At 40.0% G+C, this 25,648-nt stretch overlaps 1 protein-coding gene across 1 annotated transcript in view; it reads left to right on the forward strand.

Annotated features, from left to right (window-relative positions):
* Positions 1-21,316, forward strand: part of AKNAD1 (AKNA domain containing 1) — a 45,264-nt gene extending 23,948 nt beyond the window's left edge. The window contains exons 11-19 of the mRNA XM_036765764.1: positions 3,833-3,939; positions 4,773-4,832; positions 9,446-9,555; positions 10,994-11,095; positions 11,191-11,301; positions 12,688-12,768; positions 16,780-16,864; positions 18,592-18,721; positions 21,142-21,316. Of these exons, the coding sequence (XP_036621659.1) occupies positions 3,833-3,939; positions 4,773-4,832; positions 9,446-9,555; positions 10,994-11,095; positions 11,191-11,301; positions 12,688-12,768; positions 16,780-16,864; positions 18,592-18,721; positions 21,142-21,273 (918 nt within the window). The 3' untranslated portion in view covers positions 21,274-21,316. The remainder of the gene's footprint in view (positions 1-3,832; positions 3,940-4,772; positions 4,833-9,445; positions 9,556-10,993; positions 11,096-11,190; positions 11,302-12,687; positions 12,769-16,779; positions 16,865-18,591; positions 18,722-21,141) is intronic.
* Positions 21,317-25,648: the final 4,332 nt, after the last annotated feature.

Raw genomic sequence — 25,648 nt, forward strand, 5'->3', positions numbered from 1 at the left:
TACTGTTTATAGATAACATTGTCCTCATTGCATCAGGTCCCAGAACTTTCCAGAGCCTCTTAAAAGAGATCTCTAATCACTAAAAGAAGTTTGACCTGTTCATCCACACAGAAAAGATCAAATGGATGAAGAATGCCAATTGACTTGTCCAACAATATGTGTGTGTATTTGGAAAAGATGGTACAGATGGTACAGAGAATTGGGCCTCAGGATAAGTGAAGAATATGGGGCAGGGGGAAAGGAGGAGAGCATGCTGGATTGCTTTCAGAAAATTGCAAAACTTTTAATTACCTCAAGTTTCCCATGAAAGCAAAAGCCCATCTTTTCAATAGTAACATTTTACTGGTGTCAATGTATGGCAACAAGACATGGAACACTACTGCCTTCAAAAAGAATTAATAAAATAAGTATCACACAGAGGAAAACAGAGAGGCGTACAGTGAGTGTGAACAGGCTACAATACATAGTGAACAAGAAATCCCACAGATGAAAAGGAGTAAAGGATGTCATTAGAGGATTGTCTGATAGGAAGAGAAGATGAACTGGTCATTTGGTAAGAGCAAGGAATGGCAGGTGGGCAACCAAAGGGCTCTTCTACACTTTGAGATGTTGGGAGAAAGCAAGGAAGGCCTCTGGCACACTGTGTGGACCCTCTATTTTGAACTTTGGGGAGGACATGGACAAGAGTCACAAGATAGGAATGGATGGGCTCTCATCTCCATCCAAGGTATAGCTTCCTGGTCATCTCCCAGGAGACATGGCAGCTACTATCACCAGCCTCACTTGAGGAGTAATCAGAAGAGTCTTAGACTAATTGTGCTTCTTTTACCTTTCCCCAAATTGAATCTAAAGTCAGGAAATCAAGATAGTTCATTTGGAGGTCAAGAAATATCATGCCATGGGATATTTGGTTACCTTAGGTCACAACATTTTGCTGTGTTCATGATCAATATTTGGAGAAAAGACCCCTCCCTCATGAAAATCATTTCAGCTTTTACACCAGCATCTGTCATAGATGATGAGGAGGTAGAGAAATTCTAAGCTGAAGGAGATAATATCTTCCAAATTTAGTATGTTTTTATATTTGTGTATAGGTGAGCCTGGTGACAAATGTTTTGAAAAAAATGGCTCAGATGTAGGGAATCAGAGAAACTGAACATTTGTGTACTACACAGAACCTTCCCATCTATACGTGATGAAAACTTTATTTGAGAGAAGACCTGAGAGATGTTGGACAATATCTAACATCACAATAAATGGAAATTGTTTCTATTTTAACAAATAGATGTGACTTGTTCCTCAAAGTGAGTGTCATTCCTGAATTAGCCATCTCTGTGTAGTCAGATCATTGCCTTTTTTAAGAACAAAAATCAAATGATTACAAAGCTAAAAGAATAAAAATATATTTTCCCATCCATGTAATATTTTTATGAGAATAACCTACACATGCATTGAAGACATCTTGAATGAGGGGATTAGAAGGCACCAAGTAGATTTTTGCAAGAGATATTGTATTGCAAACGCATCTTTACCAAGTTGCAATTGATTGAAAGGATCGTAGGTCTAGGACTAGAAAGAATCTCAAAGATTATCTAGTTCTACCTCCTCATTTTCCAGATGAGGAAAGGTTAAATGACTTGTCTAAAGTCACTATTTATAAGCAATAAGCATTGGAGGCAGGGTTTCAATACAATGCCAGCCATTCCAAAGCTATCCACTATTCTAGGCTTCATTCCAAGGTATAGACAATACAAGATCTCTCCATGTTTATAGCTTTCTGACTATAAAAAAGTAAAACATTGCTTTCAAGGCTCTTTTTCAACAAAGTATGTCCCATGCAAACTCTCTCACCATATTATAACATTTACCTGTGTAATGTTGCGTATAAAAACATAGTGGGGATCCCCTGTTTGATATCCTCCTGATCATTAGTATCAAGTGATACAGAAAACAGTTGGGTCAAATATGTCTTCAATTGTCATTGAGGAGATCCATTGGGAATTCATATCAAAGAGAGAGTCCGTAGAGATGGTGAAGTCCTCCAGATATCATTGTGGATGATATTGAGCTGATTGCAACAATCCCAGAACACTGAAGAGCTTCCCAGATGACAGCCATAATTACTTTAAAGAATTTGGACTAACCACATAGGAAAAAAACCAAATGGATGAAGAATACCTATTATCTAGATTGTGATATGCAGTTTCAAGGCAAATCTTTAAGTATCTATATCTTGGAGAGACACTGCAAACAGATAATGATCTGGGCCCAGGATTTAACAGGAGGAGGAAAATAGGTTGGATTTCTTTTGAGAAATTGCAGAGTTCTTTTAAAGATCCCATTTTTAATGCCAATATTCTTCCAGGGGTGTTATGTGACTGCAAGCAAGGAGTTGTTAAAATCTCTGAAGAATTAAAATTGAGAATTACTCAAAAGGCAGTGGAGAGGAAATGGTGGGTATGAACAAGCAGCAAATCATGACAAACAAGGAATTTGATAGAAGTCATTTAAAGGATGTCATCAAAGAAAGATGTTAGTTAAAAAGATGGGTTGGTCATGAGGCACAAGGGCGGGACAATTTAAAAAAACCAGCCCACATGCTCCATTGGTATCCTCATGAACTCAAGAGAATTTGATGAAGGCCCCTAATATGGTGGATGGATACCCTGTGGGAAGGGAGGACATGGATGAAAATTATACAGGATAGGCAGTCATGGATAACATAAGCTTCTAATAAAACTCAAACTCTTCCCATTAGAGTGTGAGCTCATTGAGGACAGGCACTGATTTTGCCTTTCTTTGTATCCCCAACACTGAGCATATAGTGAGCATCTAATAAATTACTTGATTATTTGATTGATGAAAGGCACCTATCACCATATGGTTGGAGGCAATATTCCTGTCGAAAAAGTCACTGATTCTTTGCTGCATTAGAGAATTCTTGAGTTTGATTTTCTTATCAAAAATATTCATCACCTGGCAGCTAACCCTCTAGTGATAAATCTTTCTGTGCTTAGCTAGCATGCTTCATAGTTGGCAGTCTGACCCAAGTCCTGAAGGTACAAACTTTACAGTTGGACAAGACCTATAAGAGTTTGTGGTCTGCTGGCCTGACCTTCAAGAATACTACAGGACCTACTCTGGGTGCCCCCATAAGGCATTAGAGTTGGACTTGAATGGAGGTTCCTGGCCTTGCTGAGACTTTTTCCAAAAAGTCAAATGTCAGAGTTTAACAGAAGTGGTAGATCTGACAGTGGTAAAGACATTTAAAACTTGGCAGAGCCTACCTGCCATACTTCTTCAGGATGGATGATTTTGATTCAAGACAGTATGTTGGAATTTCTAGGTGGTACAGTGGATAGAGAACTGGGCCTTGAGTTAGGAAAACCTGAGTTCAAATTAGGCCTCAGAACTTATTAGTTATGCAACTCTGGGCAAATAACAATCTGAGTTTGTCTCAGTTTCCTTACTTATATGATGAGGATAGTAGACATCACCTACCTTATAGAGTTTTTGTAAAGATCAATGACTGCCACAAAGTAGGTATGATATAAATGCTTATTCTCTTTCCTTCCACTTCCATTTATCAGTAATCACAGGCTACTTAACTAGCCATATTGGTATTGAGCAAGTCATTTTGCGTTTCTGGGCCTCAGTTTCCTCACCTGTAAAATTAGGGGGTTGTATTAGAGGAGCTCTAAGGTGCCTCCCAGAGCTAAATCCTATGATCCTATGAATTCACATGAGTCAGTATTACTCAGAAAAAAAAGGCATGAAGCAGTGGGAATGAGTCAGTGTCCTTAAAACCAATGTATTTTGCTTTGGTGTGCAGAGGGCCTTCTCTTCTCTGGAGTCTGACGATGATCCTGGAAGCTTGGAGTCCATTAAACAATCTATATTGAGACAAGATTGGCACTCTAATCATGAACTCCCTGAAAGGTAAGGGCTTGGCCCATGAATCATCAAAGAGGAGGGAGTTGTGCAATAGCAAATAGAATAAATCTCAAGGTGTCAAGCCTGAAGTTCTATTGTCAACTCAGCCATTTGAACAATGGGCCTTGAACATCATAGTTCAAATTTTCTTTCCCATTTCTGTGAAATAAGGGTCGATGCTGGCCAATATGGAGATGATTCCAGAGAGAACATGGGTCAAAAGCTGTAATTTTAAAATGAAAGGCTCTGTGTTTCTAAGTTAAAGTTGTCCTTCTTGTCATTCTAGAAATATGTATTAGGGCAATCAAATTATTATAATGTGTGGGTTCATTATTGTTTGTGTGGGTCTTCCACCAAGGCAGGCACGCCTCCTGAAACCTAATTAATGATGCATCATGGACTAATACCAAAGTTTAGTCTAATTGTCCAATGAAATGTCAGGGTTGAGGCATGTGACCAGGTTTGAAAGACTGAAGATTCCTGTTAGAAAACATTCCAACCCTGGAATGGGCTGCTAATGTCACGAGCTTCCTATTGAGCTACTTCCTCTAAAAAGTGGCAGGGTGGTTACTGGGCTAAAAACAGCCATGTGTCATCTGGGGTGGCCCTTTACTCAAAGTCACCTTGACAGGAATCAGCTGAGTCCTACTTTTGAATATTAGTATTAATAATACCTGTTCACTCAGTCACCTTATCTTTTTATTTAATGAAGAGACTCATTTGATTCAGATTTGTTTGAGGATATACTTTATCACCCATAAATATAGTTTGGATATTTCTTTGATGCTTTAGTTAGATATTCAGTGAGACATATGACTGTTTCTTTTCCAAATTCCTAGTTCCAACCATACAGAGTATTTATTGCTGAAGAAGGACCAGGGTTGGGACAGAGACCTCAGGTTAGTTCTAATTTTTAAACTGAACTAACTCTCTCTCTCTCTCTCTCTCTCTCTCTCTCTCTCTCTCTCTCTCTCTCTCAGGGGAAGGGGAATGGACATTAAAAGCTAAAAAACAGATTCAACAACCAGAACTACTATCATCCTATCAGAAAGAAACCAGAATCTGTAACTTTGATGAAATCTAACTTTTCAGAAACACAAGTTTTGAATGAATATTTTGTATCATAGCATCTTGGGGCAGGAGGTGACCTTGGAGGTACTCTCCTGCACTCAGGTGGAACCCTATTTCAACCATCCTAGCAAGATAGGACCTAATGAATGTATCTATTAAGGCCAGAAGCAATCATAATAACAGTTGCTATCACTCTAGTATTTTAGGCTTTCCCCACAACAAACCCTATGGGGGTAGTTACTACAAGCATTGTCATCCTTCTTTTGCAAATAAGAAAACCAATGCTTTGGGAAATGAAGTCACTTGCAGAGAGTCAAGAGATTATAAATGTTGAGACTTGAGGCCAGAATCTGAACCTGTCTTCCCCAGCCCTTCTCCAAAATCTCCTTCCTTTGCCTGAGGACCCCCCATCCCCCATTCTGTTCTCCCAGGTTCATAACCTCATCATCATCCTGGACTCCTCACCCTCCACATCCAATCATTTTCTGGGTATTACCATTTCTGCCTTCATATTACCTCTCAAATGTGACCCTCTTCTCTCCCCTTGCAGAACTCTCTCCTTGGTTATCACCTCACACCAGAATCATTGCAGTAGCCTCCTACTGCCACAGATCTCCATCTTGGATCCCTCCTCCCTCCAGCCCAGCCTCCATATTGCTGCCAATCAATCAATAAACACTAAGCGACTAGGCATTAGGCACTATGCTAAGTGTTGGGGATACAAAAAAAGAGAGGAAATGATAGCCCTTGCCCTCAAGGAGTTTACAATCTAATGAAGGAGACAACATGCAAACAAATATATACAAAGCAAGCTATATGCAGGATGTATAGAAATCATTAACAGAGGGAAGGCACTGGAATTAAGAGGGATTGAGCTGCCAAAGTGGTTTGACTTTTAAAGTGAAAATCATCATCATCATCATTACCACCACACTAATAATAGCTAGCATTAATATAGCACTTTAATGTTTGTAAAGCACTTTATAAACATCCCATTTTATCCTCACAACAACCCTGGGAAGTAGGTGCTATTATTATCATCTCCATTTTACAGATGAGAAAACTGAGGCAGGCAGAGACTTGCTCAGAGTCTTATGACTAGGAAGTGTCTGAGGCTGGATGTGAACTCAGGGCTTCCTGGCTTCATGTCCAGTGCTCTCTATCCACTAGGGCCTGTACAGTCTGGCCCTAACCTGTCTTTCCAGCCTCACTGGACATTTTCCTCAATCCTGTTCCTTGCATCCAGCCAAACGGGCGTTCTCTCTGTTCCTATATAATACTATCTCCTGTTTCAAAGCATTTCTTTCTTACCTCTGCCTCGTGAAGCCACACATTCTTCTGCATGGGACCTTTCTTCCTGCCCCGCCCCCTCAGATGCAAGTGCCTTCTCTCCCAGAGTCTTATATCATACTGCTTTCTAAATATTTGTGGTTTTGTGTTTGTGCCATATATATTTACTTATGTATGTGTACCTGTCATTTCCCCCATTCAAATGTGAGCCTCTTGCGTGTAGGAATCATTTCATTCTTTACGTTTAAACCCCCAGTACCAAGCACAGGGGTTAGCACACAATAAAACTTAGTAAATGCTTGATTAATTGATCGATCAACTCCAAGTTTAGTATTTTTCTATAATTTGCCTTAATAACCCATTCCAAAAATTTTGGATGATAAGAACTACAAAACCTATTCCATCAGGAACTTCCCATGTCAGAACCCAATTTCTTATGCTGCAAGTTAAACCCTAATTTATCATCGCTGTAGCACTGATACTATTTTCTCCAGTAACTGGTAAATATATCTGGGGGGAGAATTCCTTAACAAAGTCAAAATAGAGTATAGCCTCATAGTCACTCAACTTACAATGCCTTACTCAGTCATAAAAGATTAGATTTTTCTGATGGGATATGGTCTAATACAGGCCTTGCCAAAGGATTTTGAGCCATCTGTGAAAAATGTAGGGTTGCCACTGCGCATGCTCCAGTTTGTCATGTGACCCCGCAGCAACCAACTATCATCAGTCTGTCTCTAGCCTAACCTATCTGAGGCCTGAGGAAGTTTAGCTTGTTTTAATTTTGGCCGCTACCTACTGCCAAGTTGTGCAGGTCTGGTCTAATGCAAAACTGTGCTGATAATGCTGTTTTCAAGATATTTGCGAGTTAATTTCAGGTTATACATTCAATTCTATTATCCTTCTCCATCACTTCTGATGTGAACTTGGGGAAACAGAGAACACTAGTTTTGAAGTTATAGTAGATATTAAAGACATATCTGTTGATATTGAAAAACCTCATTTTCCCCAAGTAGGAATATTATATTTGATGTTAAAATGAAAGAGTCAGATTGTTGGCCGTGCCTTGTCTCAGAGGATGGAGAGACAGGTTGTCTGTTGGACTGGCCTCAGTTCCGTGTTTCCCAGCCTTTTCTCCTTTAAGAAGAGTATGTTCAAATGCCCAAAAGGAAGGAGGTGGAGACAGAGAATGAAGAGCATGAAAACAAGTGACTCAGGGGGAAAGAATTTTCTGAGGGCAGGGAAAGGGTCTGGTATTAGAGGGAGGGAATTACCAAAAGAGTAGGCAAATGATAATCTATCTCAGCTTCATCCTACCTTGTTACACAGCCTGACCAGGGAATTCAGTCCTCAGCCCTTTTGCTATCTGAGGCCTCCTCATTACCTCATGCCTTTCTGTATTATCATCCTAGCCAGGAGACTAAGACAGGTGAGGATCTACACATGTTGAATGTAATCTGTGCTGTCAGACATAGTCACTATGTCTGTGTTGTTTTGCTTAAATGTTTTTCTTTGTTATATAGGACGGTTCAATGGCTGGGAAATAGGGTGTTTGGGGGAGGGGAATGATTCTGGCATAAAAAAGAAGAGAAAAGGAAAAGAGGAAATGAGAAGGAAGAAAGAAAGAAGGAAAACATTTCTCTAAAAGGCATTAATAATTTAAGATTAAAAAAAATAGGTCAGGACCTGGTTACGAGGGGACCTAAGATGTCAGACCAACTGGATGTCTTCAGTTCCTTTCCTCTCAAGTTGGTTCTGTAGTCTATCTCCAAGCTTCTTGCCCCATAATCCATCCATTCTTTGTGCTTTCATAGTCAGTGCTTTCCTCCATGGGCAATCCAATCCAATCGATCAATTAATCAATTACAGGCATCTATTAAGTGCCCTTTATGTGGCAGACACTGGGGATTCAAATGACAAAGAATTGAATAATTCCTATTCTCAAGAATCTTAAGTTCTAATGAGGGAGACTGACAACCACAATAAGAACATGTATGAGTATGTACAGAATAAATATCAAGAGAATACACACAAATAAGTATAGGGTTGTTAAGCAGACGGTAGTGAGGGAAGAAGGCCACTTGTAGTTGGGGATCAGAAAGGTGGTGTTTGAGCTAGGTACTAAAAGGGGGGATGATTCTCAGTTAATTTAAGATGAACAAGAATTCACAAAGGAGAATGGAAGAGTCTGACAGTTTGATAACCCCATCCTTAGTGGCCAGTTGGCTAACAACCCAGTCCAACTCAGGCAGTACCAGTGAACCACAGAAGGTCCCTAAGAAAGACCAGGGATGGTACAGAATGAGTGTACAGTCCCTTTGGATTGCATACAGGAGCTCTACATCTCTGGGGTTGGGTCAGAGATTGGACTAAGTAATTACTATTCCTGGGGAAGAGTTGGGGTGAGAACAAGACCTTAATTCTCCCATCTAGGAGGGTTGAGAATGGTAGGGCAGTTATTTTTTCACATGTGATTTCTTCTTCTGTCTAGTGCCCTCCAGTGGCTTTTTGAAATCATAAGTAACCACTGTACAATTACTTCTAAATCCTTGGGAGTGCATTTCTAACCTAATTTAAACACACACACACACACACACACACACACACACACACACACACACACACACCCCTCCCTCTCTGTCAGTCTCTTTTTTTTCTGCTAATGTCTATGGATTGTAAGGAATTGATGGTTCGTGAGGGCCTGTATAATCCTGGTGCATGTACCAGTCCTTCAACTTATACAAGTTTTAACTCCTAAAAGTATATAAAATTAAAATCCTAATTTTAAAATTCTAGGTTTGTCTATAGAGTCTTTTTTCTTTCCTTCCTTCTTTCCTCCTTTCTCTTTCTTTCTCTCCTTCCTTCCTTCCTTTTTGTTGTGATGTTATTACCTCTGTGGAGCATTGTAGAGGGTTTTAGATGTATGACAAATATTTTTCTAGAAAGTCAAATGCCATAGGGTACAATCTCTTGTTGAATTACTAAATTGGGAGTAGAGTTGGCAGGACAGAGATATGGAGAATTCCACTCCTCCAGTTTTCCACAATGAAGTGGAAAGCAAAATAGGCAGTTTACAATCTAACCAATACTTTCCCTATAATGATTACAAACAGTTTACTAAAAGTCTGTGGGCTTTTATCTACCTTTTTAGGAACCAAAAAAAGGAGAAAAAAAATGACTCCAGAAAATCCAAATGTGGGAGGTTTTCAGTCATCATTCAAGAAAAAGCGATGAATCTTAATATATCTGATTCCACTTACTGTAAGTAGAAATGCCTCCAGCAGAGTGATTTTTGCTTTGCTCAGAATGGTGAGACCCTTTCAAGACTTCATATGTTTCTGTTGTGTATTTCAGTTTGCTGGCTCCTTTGCCCAAAAATAGCACTTATGGAGTAAGATGAGGCATAGAAACATCTATGTGCATTTAAAAATCATAAACTATCAATTTTACATTTACAAAAAAGGAGTAGAATCTTAACCCAAACCCTTAGCCTTTGACAAAGCAGATCCAAACAAATTGATACGGGACAAATAATGAAAATGCTTTAGTTCTCTATCTTCTTCTAGTTCCTCCATCCTCCCCCATGTTCCTCCATCTTAGTAATAGATAACATTGATATAGTGCTTTAAAGTTTATGAAATGTTTTACAAGTATCATCCCATTTTATCCTAACAACAGCCCTAAGGGCTATACTGAGCCACCTAGCCATGTTTGCCTTTCCTCTTCCTTTCCCTCTCCTTCCTTCTGGTCTCCTCCTGTTCTTTCTTCTCTTCTCCTCTTTTCCATTCATTTCATTTCTTTACAAATATAGGTGTCCCCAAGGTCTTAATATAGTTTAAGCTGCACTAAGACTTTTGGGACACATTGTACCTAGGCAATGTGTATATAACCCTGATGTCAATCTGGCAATACATGTTTTAGGGGGAAAAACTTTGTAAGAGATTATTTAGAAGCACAAATGACACATCTCAGGGGCTTCCCATCAATCCAACAACTTAAAAAAACCTTTCCACATTCAGTTTTGGTTGTTCAATCATGTCAGTTGTGTCCTACTCTTGACCCCATCTGGGGTTTTCTTGGCAAAGATACTGGAGTGGTTTACCATTTCCTTCTCCAGCTCATTTTATAGATGAGGAAACTGAGGCAAACAGGGTGTAGTGCCTTACACAGCTAGTGAGTGTCTGAAGTCAAATTGGAACTCAAGTCTTCCTGACTCCAGGTGGTGCTCTATCCACTGTGCCACCTAGCATAGTTAGTATTCCATTCCATAGTCAGTAGATGATTCATTCAAGTGAGTAGTCTGGTTTTCTCCTTTCTGTACCATATAAGTCAGATGATAGGCAGTCTGCCTTAGTAACATACGGTTGTAAAGTTTTTATCTCTGATGTCTAATTCTTAATTTTTACTATTAGGAAATCTCTTCCCAGAATTTTTTTTGCATATATATAATTCAGAAAAATAAATCTCCTTGAGGAGGTCGGTGTGGTACAGTAGAAAGAACATTGGCTCTAGAGTCAGAGGACCTGAGTTCAAATCCTGCCTCTGAGGTTTGCTATTGTAGTGACTTTGGGAGAGTAGCATGCCTGAGCCTTAGCTTTCTCATCCATAAAATAAAGGGGCTGGGCTAGATGCCTCTGAGGCCCTTTCCAGATCTCTGCCCCTGTGTGATACAGCTTTAATTTTTTAATTATTTTCAAAGGTACAGATGCAGGAGATAGCATATTCTCAGACTCCTCTGATACCTCAAAAGCTGGTGAATGTATAAATTGTAGGAATAAACACCAAAAATCACGGGAAAAAGGTAAGATGGATTCAGTACTTCCAAAAAATAAGCTTGTGTGTGGGGGCACAGATATGAACAGGCCTAAAGAATGTTTCTTCATCTCCTGTTTTCAGAATTCCATTATAAATACAACTGCACAGGTCAGAATCCTTTACATTTCAGTGAATGTGATGGCTTTATCCGGTTCTGTTCTTTAGGCAGAAATGAAAGTTTTACTTCAGTTTGTAAGTACTTTCATGGGCTGAAAGGTTACATTTTTTTTAATATATCGATATGCCTGACAAGACAGATAAGGCGCTGTAGGATACATTTTTACACTACAGGCTCTCCTTGGAAAGCCCGCCCCCCACCTTTAGTCCACTTCTAGTGTCTAACATTTCACTCTCTGAGGATATTGATTTCTGACTATATCTGCCTGGTATGGACTCTAAACCCCAGGCTGATAGGAAGTACTTTCTGGGCTTGTCTTGGGCAGAGTGAAAGGAATGGCCAGTGGGAAAATACTTTCAAAAATTAAAAGCATGGTACAGATGTAAGGCAGAATTTTATTATTATTGGGATTCCTGCTACCTTATTATCATTCCTTCACTAAAGTCTTGCTGTGATGCCTCATCGTAGGGTGGAGGTGACCTAAATTCTTTAAGGCCTTGTTGATGGGGCCCCCTTTGGTAGGTCTTACCATACTGGAGAGTGTTTGAGTTCAGACCTGGATGCAGATAGTGTGGAGGACCAGCCTGCCTAAGTTGGAGGAATCTAATCACCAAATTGGAGACAGGATAATTAATGTTTTGACCATGGCAACTCTCAGAGACCATCTACTGAGTCAAAAAGGAGTCTCAATCTATGTCAATGAAGGGAGTATCTGTACTGATAGAAATCATAGGTCCGAAAGATATGGAAGTATCCTTCCTATCATGCCTTAGAATTGATGGTATAGTTAAAGATTAAATTCATGATGAATCAAGGGTCAAAACAGACTTACTGCCTGTTGTGACTTGACTTTTTTGTTTAATACAAAGGGGAACGTATGTGATAATGCCTTATTTTCAGTTTTCCAAAAAAAATGTATTTTTTTTGGCTTGGGACATTGTAACTGCCAATTTTAACTCACCAGATCTTGTCATCTACATCTACCAAAACAATCAATTTGCCAGCTGATTCCAATCCAAAATTTCATGTTTGTAGTGTTGGCACTGATTTCTAATTTCATATGATGCTTTTGATAGGATCCCATGGTCAGAAACACCACCAAATTAGTAACTTATTTGGGTTAGGGGGTCTCAAACTGGGGGCCATATATTTGGATAAATAGATTTCAATATAAATGATTTCCTTTGCAATCCTGTATATTTTATGTTATACATTTTATAACATTATTCTGAGAAAGGGTTCACAGGCTTTACCAGATTGTCGGGAGGGGGGGCTGGCAGGAATATGGTCCATGTAGTCTATGACATAAAAAAAATGTTGCAAACCCTTGTTCTAGGATATGTTCACTGGAACATTCTGGCGGGGGTGGGGGGAAGGAGGGGGAAAGAGAACTTAAATTGAATTTTAATCTCTCACCAATTGTCATTACTGACATGGGTGTATGGCTTTTTGCTCAGTAGCTACACATCAAAAATGGGATGAAAATCTTGTTGAACAGCCAAAAAATGAACATTCAAAGGGGTCTGAGAAAAGCAAGGCTGGTGAGTCACCCATTCATCACTACTGAATATAAGGGTCAGTTAAGCAATCCATCCCACTCATAGTTGCAACTGAACTAAAATGTCCATACCCTTTGAACCCAAAACTTCATTACTAGGCTTATACCCCAAGGAAACCACTGATAAGAAGAAAGTCCCCATATACACTAAAATATTTGTAGCAGCACTTTTTGTGATAGCAAAGAATTGGAAAAAAAGTAGATGTCCATCGACTGGCAATGGATAAAAAATTGTGGTACATGCATGCAATGGAACATTAGTGTGCTGTAAAAATGATGATATGTGATGAATACAGAGAATCATGGAAAGATCTACATGAACTGATGAAGACTGAAGTATGCAGAGTCAAGAAAACAATATCCATGACTACAACAATGTAAATGGAAAGAAACACCCACATACACACATCAGAAGTGAATTAACAAAATTCATGTAACATCTTGAATTAAGAATTGTAAGAGAATACCCCCTATCCGCCCCTTTGTGGATGTGTCAGGTCCATAGGTGTTATATATTGCACATGTTTGAAGATTTATTCAATTGCTCAGTTGTGCTGATTTCCCCCACCCCCACCATTTTTATTGATCTTTAAAAAGTATTTGCTATATGGGATAGCTCTCTAGGAGGGAGAGGGATGCTGGGGGATAACTATGATAATGTAAAAAACAGAAGATGCCAATAAGAACATATAAATTTTTTAAACTGGTGTCAGGGCAGATTTGGTACATGGGCTGTGGTTTGCTGAACCCTGGGCTAGAGCATTGGGCTGAATTTAATGGGAAGAAATCCCATAGGGATAAATGTAGAGTCTTACACTTGTGTTCAGAAAATCAAATTCACAAGTACAGAATGGCATAGTTAGAAAACATTTTGTCTGAAAAAAATCTCTGATTTTTATCAAACTGCTAACACCCATGAGTCAGGCATTTGATGTGGGTGCCAAGAAAAGCTATTACAATCTTGAGCTGTGTTAGGAGGGGCGTATCTTCCAAGAAGAAGGAAATGATAGTTCCTCTGTACTCTGCCCTAGTCAGACAACATCTGGAGCTTTGTGTTAAGTTATGGGCACCATAGTTTTAAAAAGGACATTGATAAACTGGAAAGGGTCTGGAAGAGGACAATCGGGATGCTGAAGGTCCTTGAGTCTATTTTACATAAAGATCAGTTGAAGGAATTGGGACTATTAAGTGGGGGGGGGAAGGGAGGAAGGGGGGGAGGGAAATTGATTAGACTTGTTCTGTTTGCCCCCAAGGGGCAGAATGGGGGCAATGTGTGAAAATTGCAAAAAGGAAAACAGACTTGATGTCAGGAATAATTCCTAACAATCAGAGCTCTCCAGAAGTAGAAGTGGTTACCTTGGGGTGTGGTAGGTTTTCTCTTATTGTTGGTCTTCAAGCAGGGGATGCATGACCACTTGTCAGGGATGTCATGGTCGAGATTCCTTTTTATAATGGCTTGGGTCCCTTCCAATTCTCAAATTCACTTATTCTGTGGTTAATTCACTTCCTGAAATGAATTTCATTTTTATGTTGCTTACCATATCTTAGTAGCTTCTGATTCTCCTTGAATTATTCATTACATAAAAGTGTGAAGTTCCTGAAGTCTATGATGTTTTAGCTTCTTTCATTTCTTATCATGTTTTCCAACATAATTTTCACCATTCTTCTTTATGTTCATCTTCACACTGAAATTACCAAGCATTAAGTATATATTGAAAAAAAGGTGTATGTTAATTTGGTTTAGAAGATTTTGTCAACTTTTTTGAAGAATTTCTCTATATTTTCATCCTATGCAACAGATATTGGTATGTAAGTGGTAATTAGTTTCATGGTGATTTTGCTTATGCACATCACAAGTATTGCAAGATGTGCTAATCAAGTCTCCCATGAAATTACACTTCTTACTGTTTTTGAGTATATAATAAAATCAACTCTACCGACTCTTTTATTTGCCTCTTCTAAAAAGATCAGTGAGTCATCCTTCCACTTAGCTCCAGCTTCCTTGTATTTTCTGATTTCATTTATCACAGAAATGTCAATACCGACGTCATCTAGTTCTGCCAGTAGCATGTCAATGTGTTGGTCATTGGGTAAAGATCTCGCATTTATTGAGGTAGTGTAGAAAAGGGGAGGGAATATAATAGACTGTCCTCAGCTCCAATCTGACTTTCTTCAAGGGACCTTTCCCGGTCTCTGCCCCTCCTAGCCCCTTTCATTTGAGATTGCCTTACATTGACACTGAATATATCTTGTGTGTATATCATTATTTACATGTTGTCGCCCCCATTAGAAGGCAATCTCCTTGAAGGCAAAGACATTGCTTTTATCTTTCTTTCTATCTTCGGTGTTTAGCCCAATGCCTGGCACATAGTAAGTGCTCAATAAATGCTTGTTTTGGGGCTCCTTATTGGCCAAGATAATGAAGAGAACAGATTGCCTTTGCCAGTCTTACTGCTATTAGTTGAACCTTGGAGAGTACCATGACTTGCTATGAGTTTTCCCTCTCCTTCTCCTGCCTGGCATCTCTGTATTGGAAGTAAACTTCTCTTATTTGTCAAATGGGATCCTTCTGAGAAGGTGGAGTAGGGAATGGAGGAGGCAGAAGAGAGAAAGAGAGGAGGGGAAAGAAGGAAAGAAGAATGAAGGTAGGCGGGGACAAAGAAGACACGGATGATGACTTTGGTCTTCTCAACTACTCACTCGATCTTTCCACGATCTTTCTTCTTCTCCATGACTTCCCTCATGTCTCTTGTTCAGATCCTGCTAGCATTTCCCCTGGACTGTTGCAATAACCTTCTAATTGCTCTTCCTGTTTTGAGTTTCTCATCTCTCCAATCTATCCTCCAAATGGCTAACAAAATAGTCTTCCTAAGTTAACACAACTCTGACCATGTCACTTCTTTGATTAAGAAATCTCAGTGACTCCCTATCACCTCTATAGTAAAACTCAAACTCCTCAGCTGGGCCTTCAGAACCCTTCAAAGCCCACCCCAGTCTACCTTTCTAGGTTTCTTTCACGTTATTCTTCTTTACAAAATTTTGTATTTCAGACTGGCCCACTTTCTGTTTTCTGAAGTTGGCACCTCATTTCTTCTTTCTTTCTTTCTTTCTTCCTTCCTTCCTTCCTTCCTTCCTTCCTCTTTCTTTCTTTTTCTTCCTTTCTTTCTTTTTCTTTCTTTCTTCCTTCCTTCCTTCCTTCCTTCCTTCCTTTCTTTCTTTGTTTCTTTGTTTCTTTCTTTCTTTCTTTCTTTCTTTCTTTCTTTCTTTCTTTCTTTCTGCCTTTCTTCCTTTCTTTCTTTCTTCCTCCCTCCCTCCTTCTTTCTTTCTTTCTTTCTTTCTTTCTTTCTGTCTTTCTTTCTTTCTTTCTTTCTTTTCTTGGAGGCAATCGTGGTTAAGTGACTTGCCCAGGGTCACAGCTACTAAGCGTCTGAGGTCCTGACTCCAGGACCGGTGCTCTATTCACTGCACCACCTAGTTGTTCCCCCCCCCCACCCCCCGCCTTTTTTCATTTCTTGTTTTCATCCATTTGCAGAAACTGTTTCCCCCCCCATCCCCCCTTCCTCACTTCCACCTCTTAAAATTTTTATCTTCCTTCAAGGGCCAAATGTAGGTGCTACCTCTTACAGGAAGTTTTTCTGGTCCCCTTCATGTTCTCTCCCACCTCAGATTATCTTGTGTTTACTCATTTGTATACATATTGCATACTCCCCCCCCCATTAGAATGTAAGCCCCTTGAAGGCAGGGACTATTTCTTTTTATCACTATATCCCTAGCACCTAATACAATGTCTTACACAAAGATGGACCTTTTTTCCATCTCTTTCTGTATTTTCTTTTTTGTATCTTGTGTTTCTTTTTTGGTAACCATGTAGCCAGTTGTTGTTGCTGGTGAGGAAACCTTTTGAAAGTGTTTCTTTCCAGAATTTAAACCTCAGGGAAATCTTCTAATGGGGTTATTATTGATACTTTGAATCTAATCTCAATCATTATTTCAGTCTGTTCACAACAGAAAAAACACCAACCCCTGAGAATTACTGCTAGATCCTCCCAAGGTCAAGATGAAATGATCCTTGCTGAGAAGTAAGTGATATTTTAGACTCAAAATATCTTTGGGGATTGTGGTTATAGCAGGGGATGAATGCTTTGGGTTTAGTTTAGAAAATCAGTGGCAAAAAAGAAATTAAGACACAGGAAGAAAAGAATTTATTAGTATGGAAACTAGAAGTTTCTCTTCTCGCATGTCTTTGGTTATCATTAAGGAGTACATGGATTTCAAGCTCAGACATCCTTACTGTCTCAACAAGTATAAAGAATTAGAAAACAGCACAAGGGACTTTTTTTGCACGATCACATCCAGGGAAATTGTAGTTTTGGCCTAAGGCGTCTGTTGTGATAGGCTGAGAGCATCTTAAGAGCAGACTGTCTTTTGCCTTCCTTTGCATTCCCAGAATTTAGCACAATGCCTGGCACATAGAATGCAGATAATAAACATTTGTTGACTGGCCTGGAGCCTGGCCTCCTTCAGTCTGTACTTTGCTGTTGTTCAGTCAGGTCCTACTCCTTGTGACCTGGTGGACCAGACTGTCCATGGGGTTTTCTTGGTTTGCCATTTCCTTCTCTAGTCTGTACTTTGTGACCCAAGGCTTAGTATCACCATGTTCTTGTGGACATTAAAATTTATCTAAAGAATATGAAGATAAATAAATCATATAGATTGTTTCTTTAATGCTGATATGGGCCTTTCAGGGAGTGCCTTTCTGACAATTACCTAACGTGATAAAACTCAGGTAGGTTGATGAACTAAGGGGAGAAGTAGTTCCCATTTGACAGCTAGGTGGTGAAGTGGATGGAACCCAAGTCAGGAACACCTGAGTTTGAAATGAAAGAGCTATGTGACTGTTTCTTAACCTCAGTATCTCTTCTATAAAATGGGGACAATAACAGCACCTACTTTACAAGGTTGTCATGAGGAACAAATGGGTTAATATAGGTAAAGCACTTTATAAACCTTAAAGTGCGTTTATAAATGTTAGCTATTGAATAGGGGCCTTTTAGGCAAAAACACTTTTTCTTCCTTCTGTTGTCTAAACAAAAGAAACACCTCAAACAATGAGAATTTCAGGTCAGACAGGAGTTAGGGGTGGTATCATGGTAGGCCAGAGATGGGGGAGAAGGGAGGGGAGGGAAATTCAGGGACAGGTAGATCCTTGTAGCTCCAATTCACATGCTGGGGGCATGTACCTGTTACATATAGAGCCCAGCCATGGGCAGGGCTAGGTCGACTGGGTTAGCGTCAGAATCCTGGGGTGCCACTAAGACAGAGACAGGTGAAGAGATTTCTGTTTAATTGCTGCTGTCACCCACTTCCTCTCTATAAACCCCCCTGTCTCTCAGTTACTGGACTACATCAGCCTGGGGTAAACTATAGTTGGCAGGTTCTTTCTTTTGGTTTTTGTGAATAAGTTGGAAGGATGGACTGGACCAAGATGAATATTAAATGAAGACATTTTTTTTTAGAATTCCTCTCCTTCTGTCTGTTCCAAAGGGAAAGAGGCAAACTCTTTATGGTCATTGCAAGTGAATCTTTTTAGGAGCTCCAGGTTGTGATCAGCCACAATGGAATTCTAAGGGCAAGAGAAACTGAGTGAATAACCCAGTCTGGGGAACCACTGGAGCCCCACTCAATCAAAGCCCTGACATAGAGGAGGAAGAAGCAACAACCAAGCTGGAAGGCAATGAGGGAGGGGAGTTGATTCTGGAGAGAAATTGATGTGCAAAAGTGTCTGTCTTGTGCATTTCTTTTCCAGACGGAATCTTAAGTCTTCCAAATACTGCTCAGGCATCTGCGATCAAATTGCAAACTCTCCCCATTACCACTCCTGTAGGATTTCTGGAAGCAAAGCCCTGTACAGCATCCAAAACAGAAATGATTCTGAGGTGAGAATTTTGATGCGGACACCTGAGTGTCCTCCCAGCTCACTGGTTTTGTCCTTCAGGTTTAGGGGAAATCAGACTTTTGATTTCTAGCCAAGTGTGTGAAGGAATAATGTCCCACTGCCTTGAGTTTTTGGCAAACCAGTGAATTTAAAGGGAAATTATATTGCTTGGACCAATCAGTCAGAGAGTTGTTTGGGTTAGCCCTAAGCCAGCATTCCTTCAGGGATTTTATCACATCCTGACCTGCCTTCCTATCTCTGCAATATATGACTTGCAGCGGGTCCTTCACTTCTGCAACCACTGTCATTCAAGTCATTGGCTCTGGTCAGCTAAACTCTTCTGGTTTCCTAAAGTCTTCCTGCTTCCTTCTATGTGCTATCTAACCAATATCCTACTCCATTGTCTAAGTGTCTGTATTGCTCAGATCATATCACTCCTCTACTGAGAAGCCTTCAATAGCTCCCCATTGTCTACCAAAACTAAGAATAACTCCTAACTCTTGCCAAGTAGGTGGCATGGTGGAGAGAGGATGAGACTTGGAGTGAGAAAGTCTCAAGTTCAGACCTTTCCCTAACCACTTACTAGCTGTATGTCCCTGAGCAAGTTAACTGATCTCTGCCTCAGTTTCTTCATCTGTAAAATGAGGATAAAGATAGCACCTACCTCTCAGGGTCATTGTGAAGATAAAATGAGGTAGTATTTTAAAGTACTTTGCAAACCTCAAAGCACCGCATAAATGCTACTTATTATTATTATTATTAGCTATTATCCAGCCTACCTATCCAACCTATTTTATACTATTCCCCTTCATGCATTTTTTGTTCCAGCTAAGCTGGACTACTTCTCTGTGACTCTTGTTCTCTTGGGTCTTCTCTGTCTTTGTGTCTTTGCTCACACTCTCCTCTAGAATGGACTGTTCACCTAATCAAATCTTCACCTGCTGAAAACTTTCCCTTTCTTCAGAACCCAACTCAGGGGCCATCTCTGCCAGGAAGACTTCAGCCTGTCAGTGTTCATTAATTAGGTGCCTACTATGTGCCAAGAACTGTGCTGGGATACAAAAAGAAGGGAAACAAAGAAGCAAACAAACAAAACCAGGAGCCCTTGAGTTTACCGTCTAATCTTACTCATCTCCACTCCCTCTTTCACTTCTAGCTGAAAGAAATCTCTTTTACTATAGCATAGTGCCTGGCACATAGTAATCACTTAATAAAGGCTTCCCTTCTTCCTCCCCTTCCTCCCGCCCTTCCTCCCTCCTTCTCTCCCTTCCTCCTTCCTTCCCTTTCTTGCTTCTTCCCCTCCCTCCCTCCTTCTCTTTCTTCCTCCTTCCTTCCCTTTCTTGCTCCCTCCCTCATTCTCTTCCTCCCTCCTTCCCTTTCTTGCTCCCTCCCCTTCCTTCCTCCCTCTCTTCCTTCTTTCTTTCCTTCCTTCCTTCCTTCTTTCCTTCCTTATTGATTCCTTCTTTATGTCCAAAACATTTTATTTAGGTCTTTCCTTTACCTTTTGCTCACTCTCTTTTGTACCCTGGTTATTTTTGTAATTGTCCCTTCCTCCCATTGGATTGCAAGCTCTTGGAGCAGGGCCTGTGTTGTGTGGAATATGTTACTGGAAAGAGGCTCTATTTACTCCTGATCTCACTTTGGCCATGTCATTTAACTTCTCTGAATCTCAGCTTCCTTTTCTACAAAATGAGTCTGTTAGCATAGTCTCTGAGGTTCCTTCCAGTAATGAATCCTATGATCCATTTTGTACCCTCAGGGCCTAACATGGGACTTTTCCCGTAGTCGCTGCTTGGATAACTGTTTGTTGACCTGGATTTTCCAGGAGGAGGTATTGTTGCTGGCATTTTCCTTGGCCATGTGTTGTGTTTGTGTGGGGCTTTCAGACTCTCCCAATAAAATCTCTAGGTGCATTCACACTAGGAAGCTCTTTAACCACTTCTGATTATTCCCGCAGAACTTGGAATTTTCTCGTCACCAATGCTCGTCCTCAGGCCCACGTTCAGATGGGTTTCCTCACACTTGTGCGGTTCTCTTCCAGGCTTGTTAGTTATACTTATCTTTGGATATTCTCCTTCCCCCCAGTAGAGACCAACTCAGCCCGACCCTGCTGTCTAGACCTCCTCGGGGCATGCTCATCATTAATGTCTCTGCCCAAACCTCTAGCTATTAACTTAACAGTATATTCTATCCTTGACTGGTTTCCTTGGAAACCAAACTGCAGGCATAGAAATCACCTATGAAGAAATGAACGAACTCCACCAAAAACAACCAACCACTCATTTAAAACAAAGCATTTAAAAAATGGTGTTCATTCCAACTACATTTGAAACAAAACATTTAAACAATGGTGTTGATGAAACATAATAGAAAGAATTTGTTGTATACTTATATATAAAACATGGATTTTCCCTCATACAGATTTTAAATTCTGCTTTGGATTATGCCCTAAGGACTGCCATCACTTTAAAAGAAACGACTGAACAAATGATACAAGTGATTGCCAAGGACCTTGCCAAAGCCCAAGGTCACAGAAGCCACCAGAAGTTCTAGTTATAACACAGCCAATATATTAAAAGAAAAAAAAGATGTGAAGTAAACCTTGTCTTTCTAAAAGGATATGTTACTCACCGTTATTAAGTACCCCAGTTTAGTAGGGACACTGGGTTTCTAACAAAGAGCTGCCTCTGTGCTAAGGGAAAGGACAGTGCACTTGGTGGGGGGAGTGGGGAAAGGGAGAATGTCAATCTTTTGTCCTTAAAACCAAAATAGCTCACTTTACAAGTATTTGCTGAAAATCAGTACTAGCTAGGAAAAAAGCCTCTCCATAAGAGAGAAATAAGCACAAATCCAGTTGAGAAATGGTGGTTAAACATTCATTAAAACTGTAAATACCTTTGCTTCTGAATGATGAGTATTGGTGATTAAGTAGATTTCCAGTATCTCACATAGTCAGCTTCTACAAATCTGATCCTTCAGTACTTCAAAGATTTCCAGCCTTCAGCACCTTGGATGGCTTCCTGAGTTACTGTGTGTGAAAAGAAATCTTACCTGGTGGCCAGCCCAGGTGATGGAGCCTCTCTGAAATGGACATAGTGTACTGAAGCCTTCCAGCTTGGTAGAACTTTCCAGAGGCTAGGCTTCACCCAGGGTCTTCACATCATGATGAGGTAGGTATCAGAGGAAGATTTCAAAGGATTCAGCTTGTGGTATTGTTCCCTTCCCCCACCCCCCGCATTTTTATCACAAAGATGCTTTTCTTCCTTTCCCCCTCTAATCATTCCTTCCTTGCATCTCATCTCTGGTGTGTTTGCCTAAGGCAGTCCCTAAAAGAGGCAAACTCCTTCTTGTTTTCAAGCTTTACTGTTAGGAAGTACTCTGCATATACAATAGCAAAGTATAATGTAAAGAGTAGTGGACTGGGAGGGAACCAGGACCTCTAGATTGTTATCTCAGCCCTGCTACTGTCAGTCAATAAAATTTAAGCACCTCCTATGCACCAGGCACTGTGCTAAGCACTGGGGATATGAAAAAAGGCAAAAGACAGTCCCTATCTTCCAGGAGCTCACAATCTAAGGGAGGAAAAATATTTGTAAGATGAAGGGGTTAAATTATATGGGTTTTTAAAATTTTTTTTTATTTTTGTTTTCTGTGTTTACATCATAATGATTTTCTCTTGACTGTTCTCCCATCCCCATGGAACCCTTCCTTGTGTACCCACTAGCCGAGGGTTCCTCCAAGGCTTCCGAGTTCACATGGACATGGATCTGAATCTAGGGGCTGACCCCCAAGAAGCTTATTTTCTCTGCCTGGCTCATGGCACCTACAGGAGAGTAAAACTTTTGGGAAGTAGCTTGAATCAAGCTAGGGTATAACTCATGCTTAGTTTTCTCCATGTTTCAATAACAGGGTCCCTAACTCTCACAAGGCATTCAATGCACAAATGGGCATCGGATATGGAAAAAGTATTTCATCCTCTTCAGAAAATGCATAACATGCAAAGGACTTACAGGTGTCCTTGAATAATATAGAAACAAAAGGCACTCTGGAGCTTTTTAGGCTCCTCCAGAACAAAAAAACATTTTGGGGAGAATGCTGAAAAAATACTCCCCATTCCTCTTAGATATGCGGTGCCCCAAAATCTTGTGGCATTAACAGGGTTGGCATGGTCTAGATCTCCTTTCCTCATCCATTCCATCCACTCTAACATAGCTCTTTAGGTACAGAGCAATCCTGTGGTAAGGCTCCGTTTCCTTCCCTAATGAGTGAGTAGTTAAGAAAATCTCCTATTTATGAGCCAGTGCCCTAAAGATTGAACTTGTAATCTCTTGGTCTTTTGGAACCTTTCAAGCACTATCATAGGGTGGGTGTGTGGGGGGGTGGGGAGGGTAGGCTATCAGGAAAATTTTCCCACAGGTGTGATTTGAGCTGAAGCCAGGCAATACATAATAAATCACACGAATATGTAACAAATCAGGTGACAGAATCAAGGATCCAAAAGGCTCCCAAGATGTTAGATTGCCTTCTGCCCACACGCCCCAAGTTACTTTGTATATGTGTGTACACATGTCCATATTGCCTCCCCCTTTAGAGTGTAAGCTTCTTGAGGCCAGTGTCTATTTTGTCTTTGTATCCTTGTGCCTCTGGCACACAGATGCTTAAAGTATGCTTATTTATTAGATGGGCCAAATCTACTACTATGAAATTTAGTAGTGTTAAGTAAGAATTTCTGCATAAAGGTAAAAAATCATTTGCATAAATACAGGATGAAAACCTGTCTCGATGGCAGGCTATACAAAGTTGGCTGCAGGTTCAGTATTTCGAGTATGGTATAGCTGCCCAAAAAACCCAATTCATTCTCAAAGCTGCCTGAAATGCTCTAGAACACTTTAGAGGTTGCAAAATATTTACCTCACAATCCCCAGGGCAAATATTGACCCAATTTCACAAGTAGGGAAACTGAAGCTCAGAGATACTTTCTCATAGGCACCCAGCAAATGGCAGATCTGAGGTTCAAATGCAGCATTCATTTTACTACAGAAGCACAGCATCTGGGACAAGGGCAGCGATAGGGAAGAGAATTAACATTTATATAGTGCCTACTGTATGCCAGGCACTGTGCTAAGCACTTTACAAGTATTAGCTCATTTGATCCTCACATGTCTGGGAAGCAGATGCAGTTATTATCACCATCTTAAAGTTGAGGAAACTGAAGCAAACTGAGGTTAAATGACTTGCTCAGGGTCACACAACTAGATTTGAACTCAGGTCTGTCCTGACTCCAGGCCCTGTGCCTTATCCTCACTGCCAGCCAGACCACATTGGAATACTGGTCAGCTCTGCACTTGCCAAATTTTAGGAGGGGTACCATCAAGCTAGAGTATGTGCAGAGGATGCTGATCAGGACTCAAACTTTTGTGATGCTAGAGTTTGGGGAAAGAGAAATACTCAACCTGGAAAACATATTTATATGGTATGGGGGTCGGGGAACATAAAAAAAATTCTTTAAATATTTGGAGGAGTGTCAAATGGAAAAAGGAGAATTTTCTGAAAATAGGATGATGGGTTGCCTTATGAAATAATGACAGCAGACACTAGGTGGTGCTGTGGACAGAGTGCTAGATGTGGAAGACCAGAGTGCAAAGCCAACCTCAGAAACTTAACTAGCTGTGTGACCTTGTCGGGGCACAGAAAGCATGCCTTGTCTCCTTGTCCTCCATCCTCCTGCTTTTAGAAGGCCTGAGAGATGTCTTTCTATCCTAAACCTGTCTCCTAGGTTGTCTTTCCACTCGTTGGGGACCTTCTTGCCTACAAGGGAGAGACACCCTCCCCACCCCTTCCTTCTTTTCTTCCATCCTTTCTTCCTTCTTTCCCAAAGTGAAAAGTGAGATATTTGAGAAAATTATGTGGAATATTTGAGAAAATAATGTTGTATTTCAAGTCTTTCTAAATGATGGTTATAGATTTTCTTGACCATATTTCTCTCCCTGTGCAACAGAAATTAAGACAATTCACACCAGTCTACTATCAAAAATTGTGTTGCATAAGTTGCAAGTGGACAATATAGAAGGTTAAGTTATGTCTACTCTTTTGTTCTATGAGAGAACTGAAAACTACCAAATACAATGAATAAGTTAATAAGGACTTTATTTTTTAAAGTTTAGAAAATACTCGACATCTTTAGTTCGTTTGGTCAGCTGCTAAAGAATAAATAAATTTGAGACAATAGGTAAAAATCTTTAAAATGATATGCAGAAGAAAATGAAAATTAGGAGAAATTTCTGACTTATAAATAAAAGAGGTTAAGGAGATAGCTATAAACTTCAAAAGCGCTCTACTGGGCAAATTGCTGGTTTGTTCTTTAATTTTAGAAGTTGGTTAGAGATTAGGATAGTCACAAATTGTGAGATATTTGAGGAAATAACATGTTTTCTTTAGCACAAACTCTTTTTCCTATTAAGTTACCTTTGATGCTAGCACTAATATTAGTCTCTGCAGAATAGTAAGCAGACCAAGTATGTAGAAGACAAATAGCAAAATGTAATACAGTACTGTGTACTCTTAGACACCATAAATATTAATTTACTCATTGAATAATTTCAGTCTTGCTAAGTTCCATGAAAATTCATGCACTAATGCTTTGCTACATTATAGGTGGTGGTAATTAGATAATATTTAAAATATTGTGATTGTGTATTTAGTGAAAAAAAGTCTTCTAATTGGTTTCCCTCATCAGATTTCTCTCCTCTCTAATCTGTCCTCCACATAGCTGCCCAAATGATTTTTCTAAAGCATAACTCTGACCATGCAGTTCTATCCTACTCAACAACTCTCAGTGTCTCCTTGTTACTTCTCAGATCAAATGGCAAATGTCTATTTGGTATAAATTCCAATCTGCCTTCCTGGCCCAAGGACACACTATTTGCCT

Source organism: Trichosurus vulpecula, chromosome 7 (assembly GCF_011100635.1).
Source record: "Trichosurus vulpecula isolate mTriVul1 chromosome 7, mTriVul1.pri, whole genome shotgun sequence".
In the NCBI taxonomy this organism is placed as follows: Eukaryota; Metazoa; Chordata; class Mammalia; order Diprotodontia; family Phalangeridae; genus Trichosurus; species Trichosurus vulpecula.